This window comes from Candoia aspera, chromosome 4, assembly GCF_035149785.1.
Source record: "Candoia aspera isolate rCanAsp1 chromosome 4, rCanAsp1.hap2, whole genome shotgun sequence".
Classification (NCBI taxonomy): Eukaryota; Metazoa; Chordata; class Lepidosauria; order Squamata; family Boidae; genus Candoia; species Candoia aspera.
The window spans coordinates 70,031,400-70,041,071 of NC_086156.1; the positions used below are offsets into that span (position 1 = coordinate 70,031,400).

Consider the following 9,672-nt stretch of genomic DNA (forward strand, 5'->3'; position numbering starts at 1 on the left):
TCTATGTATAACATAAATATGTCCTGGTCTGTAAAGCTGTTCACACTTTATGTTGAAGCACAAAGCATGATTGATCATCTCATTTTTCTATAAATTATTTATTCTGCAATCGAATTATTTTTTTTGAAGGATGCAAGACATGAGAATGGTAAAAAAAAAAATGCTACTCTGGCTCTCCAGCATCTTCAGGGGGACCTTCTTCAGACTTACGTTTTTCCAATTTTGTTACCAGTTCTGTGGAAGAAAAACCAAGACAAAAAAGTGATAGTTCATTGCATGATACATACAAATTATCCAACCCCTTTCCTCCATATTCGCAGGAAGCACAGTTCCTAGCACAGAATGAGAGACAAAACTAAATTCTGTGTGTGTAGCGCAACTCCCTACACTGAAAAAAAAGATTGAACAGGTTAGGCAAACTTTCCATAGGTTTGGAGTTGTGACTTTAATCTTTTAAAACAAAAACATGTTAGAGTTAAATTCATATTGAGGTTAAGTTCTCTTAACCTCAGGAGCAATGTGAATTTAAAATAGTGCGGGTGATATTTAAGTAAGACTAGCTTTTCTCTATTTCCCTATCCCCTTTTTCAAACAGGTTGACATACTATTAATGAATCTGGGGACTGCTCTGAGGGAAAAAAATCTTTTTAAGATCTTTTCAAGCAAACATCCCTTCTAGAACAAAAATATATTATCAAATATGAGTTTGCCTACATTAGCCAACCTGAAGTGCTGATTTATCCCACTTAACAATTATTTAGAAGAGTAGCTATTCAATTCAAGAGTCACTTAGACTCAAAATTAATTTTATTATTCTGTCTTGCACTTCAGTATGAAAAATAGCGTACCTTTGTTATCTGTACATTTAAATCTATCAAGGGTCTTTAATATATGTCCTGACTCAGGTAAACCAAATCACATCAAATCTATTAGAGCAAGGTATGCAATATGGCCACTGGGGAAAGCCGCCTGCAATCATGTCACACCAATTATGGAATGCCATTCTCTGTGAATCTGGCTGTCCAGCTGTTGCTGTACTACAATGCCCAATACTACCAATGAGTCGCTGAGGGCCCTGGTTCTTTAACATCTGGAGAGCCACTGGTTCTCCATTTCTGCTCTAGAGTGACTGCCTGGTATCTATCATGGGAATCTTTGGGACAGTATCAACACAGGTGACCTCCTATGTAAAAAAGTATTTCAAATGCATTACGCCCATCCCCATTCCCAACGAACACACCCGTTTTTGTTTGATGCAGCATAAGAGAAAGACCCCACAAAGTGAGGAAACAGAAGACGCCTGGTCATCACAGCAAACAGGACAAAACAAAAAAATGACATATTCCCTCAGGTATCTGCCTCCTGAAAAGGGAGCCTAGAGCCCTTCTCAAGCAATAGGTAATGGCTACAGCACTACTAGTGAAGATAAGATGCAGAAAGCCTGTTGATCACCATCAGCTCAAGTGGATTTTTTTCCGTTGCTTATGAAGGAACCAGACATTAATGTTTTATCCATCACTTTGAGTGCTGCACTTAGAAACACAGTTCTCCATAATAAGGAAAGAACTACAGCAAGAGATGATGATCTGTATTGTTCCCAATGGTTAAAAAGATCTGTAAATTACTGTAGCATTTCAGGAATCTGCAGATGCTCTCTCCTGCTGTTCTATCCTTTCTGCTCCTGGAGTCGCATGTAGACCTTCCGTCCCTAAACTCATTTCTAGGTCATGATTAAGGACAAACAGATTTACGAAATACGTAAATTGGAAGCAATTTTTCCAGAGATAATTTTTCACATACTGTACATTTAACACACAAACGTACTTGTTCTTAAAAGCTGAATTTTGTAACATACAACAATTTAAGCTGGCTACTATCAGTAGAGAATATTTTCATAGTTTGCTTGTATCTATTAATCTATTTCCCTCCAGCACAACTTCTGCATTTCTGATATTTTTATTCACACAGTAAGTTTGCCAACAATTCTGTACCTATTTGCTGAGAACTCTACCTACCAAACAAGTGGGATTACAATTTAGTCAGATGTAGTTATAACTTTCGCCTGTTACTTTTATAAAATAGACACAGCCACCAGCAAATTTCTTTTAATCATTTCCAACATCGCTGAAAATTCTGATCCATTATTCTTAGACATAATTTTAGTGTTAAAATTAATGTATTAGTAAAAATACGTTATTGCATTAAAAAAATCACATTTCAAATCAAACTACTACATACTTACTGCAGAGGGTTTGGGGCATGTTATCCTTAAGTCTTGGAAGCTACAACCACATCAGAGATAAGGTAGCCATAACATATATAATTTGCATTTCTACTTTTGTTGCTCCCCTCCCTGCCCCCTCCAATTAAAAATGGAATATGGGCCAAATACCTTTGGCTGGATTGAAGACACCATTAGTCTGTTTGTCACATACATAACATCGCTGAGACTTGCGATAATGTTGCAGGGCACAGCTTTCACAAAAGTAATGTTTACACCTAAGACAACATAAGACAATTAATTCCAGTAGATTTCTAACAGAGAACTAGCATTTTTATTTGGGGGGGGGGATTACTCCATTTTCAAGAAAATCCTACATTTTAGTCCTTTCAAACTGTCATTTCTTAAGAATGGCATCAGCATCTCTTGATCAGTTAGGACCATCAAAATTTTTAGGATAGTAAATGATATATAAATGCTATTTTTTCCCAAGCAATTCCACAGAAGTATTGCAACCTGTCTGAATCTCAAAAATTCATCATTTTGTATCCTAAAAAAGATATCCTCATAGCTCAGTTTAAAAACCTCAACATTAACAAAAAAAGAATCTGATTCCTCCAGTCATCTTACTTGGTTACCACAGGGTTCTTGAAGGAGCTTCTACAAATAAAACACTTGAAAGGCAGTTCATCCTCATCACTACTCACTTCATAATTTTCATCATCTGTATAAAAGAAAAAGTATTTGGTAAACTATGCTGCTAACTATAATGGGAAATGCTTTATCTTTCACCCACTCCATGTAGGAAGCTGTTCTTGCCAAAAGAGGTAACATTACCAAGTTGGATGAAAATAAGGTTACTAAAGTAACCACTCAAGACAGTTACTTCTATTTCCTCCCACCATTCTCGGATGAAGAAGGGAAGCATATATTTCTCCTCTACCTTGCTGAGAAGATACTTAGTTCTTATTGCCATCACAGGCTACCAAAATAGTTGAGATAAATTACACACATAAGCCAACTGTTCAAAGACAAGGAAGCCCATATGCTCAAAGAAAAACAGTTCTCTACTGGCCCTAGCTCTTGATGAAGTTATCTGAAAATTAACATGCTAAAAACATCATCGAATCCAACAAGACAGCCAGAGAATATAAGCATGGTTACGCAGTTGTGCTACAATATACCAGTTTAAGTCCCTATTAAATAAAGAGAAAAGTATCAATCCCTGCCCTGCATGGACTGTTCCAAATGTTTTCATTTTCAATCCCTGTAAATATGAACGTGTGCATAGAACCTCCAGTCCCCGCTGCACATACATAAACAAACACAAACTCTCTACAACTACATACACACACAGACAACAATTTTCAGTAGGAGGAAACTTTTTTCTCAGAGGTGATCATTCCTATTTCCAATCAACCCAATATCAAAACCTTGCCATCTGCTATTTGTCATGACATATATGAATTTGAAAAACATCTTTTTCATCATAACCAGTTATATTTGCTGAACACTGGAAGAACTTCATGCACTATAAAAGGGATCGCTCATACCATTAAGTCCGTATCGTCCCTCATCCAGTTCCCGCTCAATTTGCCACCCATGCTTATAATCTGATCGGTCATGCAGAAATTTACAGCTATCTGTAAGGGAGAAAAAAGGGACAGTTAATAATAGTGTCAAGAATTTTCCTTCTGCTGTCAACTACTACAAATCAATAAACAATCAGAAAGTATATGAACAACTCATTTACCTCCAAAGCCACAAAACCCAGTTTCCTTGTAGTCTTTACATATATCAGGCTGGTAATCCCACCTCACAGTGGCCCTGAGATGTTCTGGGGCTCGGATTGGTCCCTTCCTGAAATAAGGAACAGAAACTTGGGAAAAGATGAGATGGCAGTAGGGGATAAACAATGGTTGCACCTATAGTGGTATAAGAATGCCATTGAAGTAGTAAGATTTGAGGGAGGGAGGGAGGGAGGGAGGGAGGGAGGGAGGGAGGGAGGGCACAATAATTTAAGGGAGGGAAAAATGGCCTTACAACAAGGATTGACTTTTTTCAGGCCATGGGACACCCTGGCTTTTGAATAGCAAGGTCATCACAAAAAAAGATGAGAACAGGACCAAAAGCAAATTTAACTAAATGAAATACATTAATTATTTTACACATACACGTATTATAATTTATATATTCTGTTCTATTAAAAATCAATGCAAGTTTTACAAGGGGCTGTTGGGGGGCCACAGGTTGTGTTACTCCTATCTTACAACATGGTTTAGCACACCAGCTCATCTCGAAAACCATATAAATTGCCCTTTTTGTTCTGTGACATTTTCAGGAAATCTCTTTGGTTTCATCTTTACAAATGAGATTTACATTTACATGTTTAAAACTGTGGAAACATCTAGTTTCTTCTTAGCATGAAGAAAATGCGCTGAGATACAAAGATGTGCATGTTGGCTCATTCTCATAAAAATATTACAAGCCTGTTAAGAATAAACTACCAAGTTAATAAAAGGCTTCCTGAGACACCATGGCCCATTTCAAAATGAGAACAGAAATGATAAGCAGACAGAAAAATGGATTAAACTGGCAAACTTTCCCATAGCATAAAATGCATCCTTAGGTACCTAACTGCACATGCTTTTTCTTGGAATGAACACTGCATTTTCTCCCTTACCTTACCATGCCCGAAGAAGCATTTCCCATGGATGTATCTTTTGGCTTTACATACTTTTGATAATTATTAATCCCTCGATAAATCTTATCGTCTTCCTTTCCTTGAAGTTCCTGAACAAAGAAGAAAATTCTGTTGCAAGGCAATTCTTGCTCCCACTATTAACTGTTGTGAGCCACTCAGAGTCACTTAGGTCAGATGGGCAGCCATACAAATCAATCAATAAATGGCCTATAAATAAATGTACTAAGTCTGTGCATACTTCAAAATGATTAAGCAGCAGCTCTCTGTATCTCCTGCAAGTCCAGCATCTCTCTGCTATGCTGCTCATTAAAGCTTTTTCAGGCTTCCACACAAGTACCTGAAAACAGGTACCATCTAAGATTGGTACAGCAGCAGAAGCATAGTGAGAAATGGAAACAAAAATAAAAGTATGTAGAAGATGGAGATGCTGGACATGATACAGATCATCTGAAAATCCTAGTAGTAGACTTCTGAGCAGACATAAGGAAGAAATACTAAATACCAACACAGACAACCAGTATTACATCTCCACCCACTGCTTGCTTGGAGACATATACAGATTTCAAGCAAAGAAAAAATGGGAGATTACCGACTGGATACCTACCTTCTGGATTTGTTGGCTACGTTCAAAAATGGCTTGGGCATCTTTGTCCTTCTCTGTGTCCAGTTCATATACAGCTGTTGCTCCCATGTCCTCTGGACCCACAGGTTTCTGAAATGTGAAAACTCTATTGGTAGGGCAGAAAGGAAAATGAACCTCAGCTACTGTAAGGCCTTTATTCACATTACTAGATTTATTACCAAAAAGCTGCACTTTAGCAAATGAATGGCTAAGCTTCAGGATTACATATTCCACCTCTTTTTTAATGAGATTCCCAATAGCAGTTAGGAAGGGAAAATGGAACCAAATGGCACTCTCACTTTGCACAAGTATGTATCGTCAGAGTTACATTACAACATTTTAAAAATGGCCACCAGAGTTCGGCAAAGATCTTGTCAAAACCCATTAACAGTAACCCAAGTTTTTCTTGCAACTGTTTAATTGCTGGGAAACAAAACTCTTGTCAATCTATCCGAAGTCATCTAATATACTACTGTGGACTCTGTTTTAAGAATACTCATACCGCAGATCGCGTTGATTTATATGCAATTCCAATTCCTTCAGGTTTGTTATCATCATCACTACTGCTTGATCCATAGGAGGTCTTTGTCTTCATACTTTTTTTTGTCTGGAAGATGGAGGAGTCAGTGAGATTAACCATTAGACTGATAAATACTCAAGAAGCAATTCGTATGTACTTGGGAGAATTGATACGCAGCATACATCACCTTCTGAATCATGGGGTTGGAAACTTCCTTTCGTCTCTCCTTCCTGACCACAGTGCTGCCTTCATCGCTGCTGCTACCTTTAAGTAGACAGGGAATCACACAGCATTGCAAAATAACATATTAAAACAGGGGAACACTGGCAGATTGCAGCTGCCTCTCTAGGTCCCAAACTCTTTGTTAGGCAAAAGATCCTTATACTCAGTTCCAGTATGTTCAAATTCACATGAACAAAGCCAAGCAACCTTTTTTAAGACCTAAGGCTGTACTTTTGCACTGTTCTCGCACAAGATGACCAAGGTTACCTGCCCTTCAAGTAATAGTTGTTCACTCTCTTTAGAGCAATTTAAGACAACTGAGGACAATAAAATGTACTTTTCCACATGGAGCATAGTTAAAACTATGGCATCTACTACTAATTCACCCAATTGTAAAAGGGAGCAAGGTAACTAATAAGTTAAAGTTTCTAATCTTTACAATATTCCCTGAGACACCCGGAATCCACCGTGATAAGTACCAAGCGATAACAGCGCAAGGGAAGCGGTGAAAGAAAACTGCATGTTTACACATTGCGGGACTAGCTACACCTTTGGCCTGATCCAGCAGGAAAGCTGCTTCTTCTCCCTTTCTTTTCTGTGAAAGAGACACGCAGACCGAGTTGTCATGAGGCAACGCGGGGCTTACAGCGACTCTTATCCCCCAAGCGACATAACTTCTTACCCCGTTTGTTCAGGATCCGGGGCTTTCGCAAGAGATTTCAGGGCACAGGCTGACCGTGGCCCACCCGCCGTCTCCCCATTCCGCCGCAAATACATTTCGAGGCCGAACGGCAGCGACGGGCTGCGCTTCTTACCGGGCTCCTGGTCGCTGCTCGGCCTCTTGCGTTGACCCCTGCCGGGCGCGGAGCGACGCTTCTTGAAGAGGAAGCTGCAAACAGGCTGAGCGTCCGCCATGGTAATCAAAGCCTTCACGGAAGGAGGACCCCGAAGCGCGTTCAATCCGGCCCTTCCTCCGGTAAGCGACTACGAGTCGCTCTTCCGCCCGGACATGCGGCGCTCTATCCCTCGCTGCTCTCTATCGTGGAATGCCTTATAGACATCAACCTTGTCTTACTCTGTGACGCTTGCCGACTTCACTTGCCGGGCTGATTATGTGGCTTTCCTTCGCTGCCTTGGACAATGGCGTGTCCCCCTCTTTAAAATAAGTAGAAGCAGCAAACATAACGTTTCTGCTGTCCCAAGAAGGACATATGTGATCTCTAGATGACAACAAAGAGATAGCAAAGCCTCTTCTTTCTGCCATTGACTGGATGTCCGATTGACTGCAGTCCGAATCTGAAAAAGTTTTGGTTTGAGTTGCGCCCAAGGGAAGACTCAGGAGAAGCCCCAAGATAAAGAACTCAAGCTCACAGTTCAGAAGAGGCTCAGCCGGAAATAACTTGTTTATCTGAGAATTTTAGCAATGCAAACAGCCATGAGTGCCCTAGAACAGTGTTTCTCAATTTCAGCAACTTTAAGATGCGTGGACTCCAACTCCCAGGATTCCCTATGGGGAAAATCCTGGGAGTTGGAGTCCACACATTTTAAAGTTGCTGTGGTTGAGAAACACTGCCCTAGAAGACAAGCAAAGTCATAGTAGATTATATTTTTAAAACAGTGTCTAAAAGTCTGTCTTGAGTTACTTTGTTGGATGGAATGTAGAATATTATACTGAAATCAGAACTTAAAGGATATGTATTACTTATTGTAGTACAATAATTTGTATGCTACCTACTGACTTTATTCCAAGTGGCTTACAATGCTAAACACAGTGAAATTTCAGCGCATACTCTCTGCTAGCTGCAGCTTCTGGCTCATCTTCAAAAGGAGTCCATGTTGAGTGAATCGCAGTAGTCTAAGGAGGCAATGGTCAGTCACTTGTTTTCTTTGCACTTTGGCTCAGGAAAGGAGGCAATTGAGGAAAGGCTCTCATGGCCACGTCTGCTGCTTCAGAAGGACCCATGGCTTTCAGAGAAGCCCTAGATCACATAATTGCTCCAAGGGAACCACAACCCCGTCCAGAGTAATGTATGGAATGCACATGGAACCCTAGAGAGTTTGTGTACCAACAGTAACTCAACCTTGCTGGTTTAGTCTAAGTGTCTTCCACCCATCCAGTCCCTCTCAGCCTTCAGGCACCACCAGGTCAGGCCTCCCACTTCATCTCTTGCTTGGCCTGGAGTTCAGACATAAAGCTGAATATCATCACACACTGATATTTGACCCCAAACTGGGGGATGACTTCCTCCAGTAGCCTCATGCAGGTATTAAAATGGGTGAGAGGGCCAAGTCACGGGACATTCCATGTTACAGTGCTTAAGGGCTTGACCTCTCCTTCCCCATCAACACCCACTGGAATTGCCTGCACAGAAAGGAACAGAAACAAACAGTGCTCCTGATCCCCAGTTCTTGTAGGCAGTCCAAAAACTTACTAAAATTGATGGTATTGAATGCTGCTGAGATATCTGAGAGGACACAGGAAAGGTCCCAAGTCTCCACAGAATCAATTGAGAATAATAGCATCAAAGGAAACATATGTGATCTTTAGAGAGTAATACTACTAAGACATGCTTTTTTTCTTATTTTTTAAACGATTTATAAACGGGGGGGGGGTGTAATATGTTTTATATACTATACATACATACATATACCGTTTTCTACAACAAAGCAAAATTTATTCCCAAGTGAAGTGTTTAACAAATTAATGACATTCTATAAAATGAACACAACTGTAGTGCAGGGCTCAGACTGTAGACTGAAAAGTTGGAGGTCTTAAATTTCCTCTTCCAGGAATTCTTTGTGTTTACACACCATGATTTGCATTCCTCCCTTAGTGTAGGTGTACGGTTGTTATTGCTACCACCATCTGTCTTCCAGAGGAATGCCTTTATGAGACATCCTCCTCCCTAATCCTGGTGTGTGAGATAGGACCTCCAAAACCTATGTGCCCTGCTGGCAAATAGAAGGAAAAAAGAGAATAAAACTGAAATAATTTCTATAGCATTATCTCTTGGTCCTTGTAGCTTTCAAACATGTGTCTAGAGAAAGAAGCCCCCCATCCTTTACAAGCCAGGAAAATCTCACAGAGCATAATTTCCAAATCAATTTTATTAATAAAAGGAAAAAAAGAGTTAATGTAAAAAATCTTGTTTAACTTTAGGTGTTAAAAATATAAAAACAATCAACAGTAGATGGAATAAAAATACAGTGCTGCTAAAATTACAGATAGCACCTTAAAAGAATCACCCATACAGAACTAGGAGGAGAAATAGAAGCTTGGGACAGATCACAAGGGTTGAATCTGCTGCTCAGAGATCTCAAGAACCATCACATATTGTGAAGCCCCTAGCAATCATTTACAGCCAAGAAGCCTAGATTCTTAC

General features: G+C 39.8%; 1 protein-coding gene across 4 annotated transcripts; it reads right to left on the reverse strand.

The window, feature by feature from the left end:
* Positions 1-79: 79 nt before the first annotated feature.
* Positions 80-7,257, reverse strand: RNF113A (ring finger protein 113A). Of its 4 annotated transcripts, none has more exons than XM_063300414.1 (10): positions 7,105-7,257; positions 6,255-6,331; positions 6,050-6,154; positions 5,530-5,637; positions 4,905-5,014; positions 3,975-4,081; positions 3,775-3,864; positions 2,852-2,945; positions 2,393-2,499; positions 80-234 (listed from the first exon to the last, which is right to left on the reverse strand). In XM_063300414.1, the coding sequence occupies exons 1-10, from the start codon at positions 7,202-7,204 to the stop codon at positions 164-166; spliced, it is 969 nt and encodes a 322-aa protein (XP_063156484.1). In that variant the 5' UTR covers positions 7,205-7,257; the 3' UTR covers positions 80-163. The 4 variants fall into 4 exon arrangements, with proteins under 4 accessions (XP_063156484.1, XP_063156485.1, XP_063156487.1 ...); XM_063300415.1 differs by lacking the exon at positions 7,105-7,257 and adding an exon at positions 6,972-7,044; XM_063300417.1 differs by lacking the exon at positions 6,255-6,331 and having other exon boundaries at positions 5,530-5,653; positions 7,105-7,204.
* Between the last annotated feature and the right edge of the window lie 2,415 nt (positions 7,258-9,672).

Bases quoted from the DNA above. Each gene is read 5' to 3' on its own strand.
- RNF113A (XM_063300414.1), bottom strand. From the start codon at position 7,204: ATGGCGGACGCTCAGCCTGTTTGCAGCTTCCTCTTCAAGAAGCGTCGC. The intron at 6,332-7,104 runs GTAAGAAGCGCA...GTCTACTTAAAG, and splicing joins GAGCAGCGACCAGGAGCCCG to GTAGCAGCAGCGATGAAGGC. The intron at 4,082-4,904 runs GTAAGGGAGAAA...TCCTTATTTCAG, and splicing joins GCTTCTTCGGGCATGGTAAG to GAAGGGACCAATCCGAGCCC.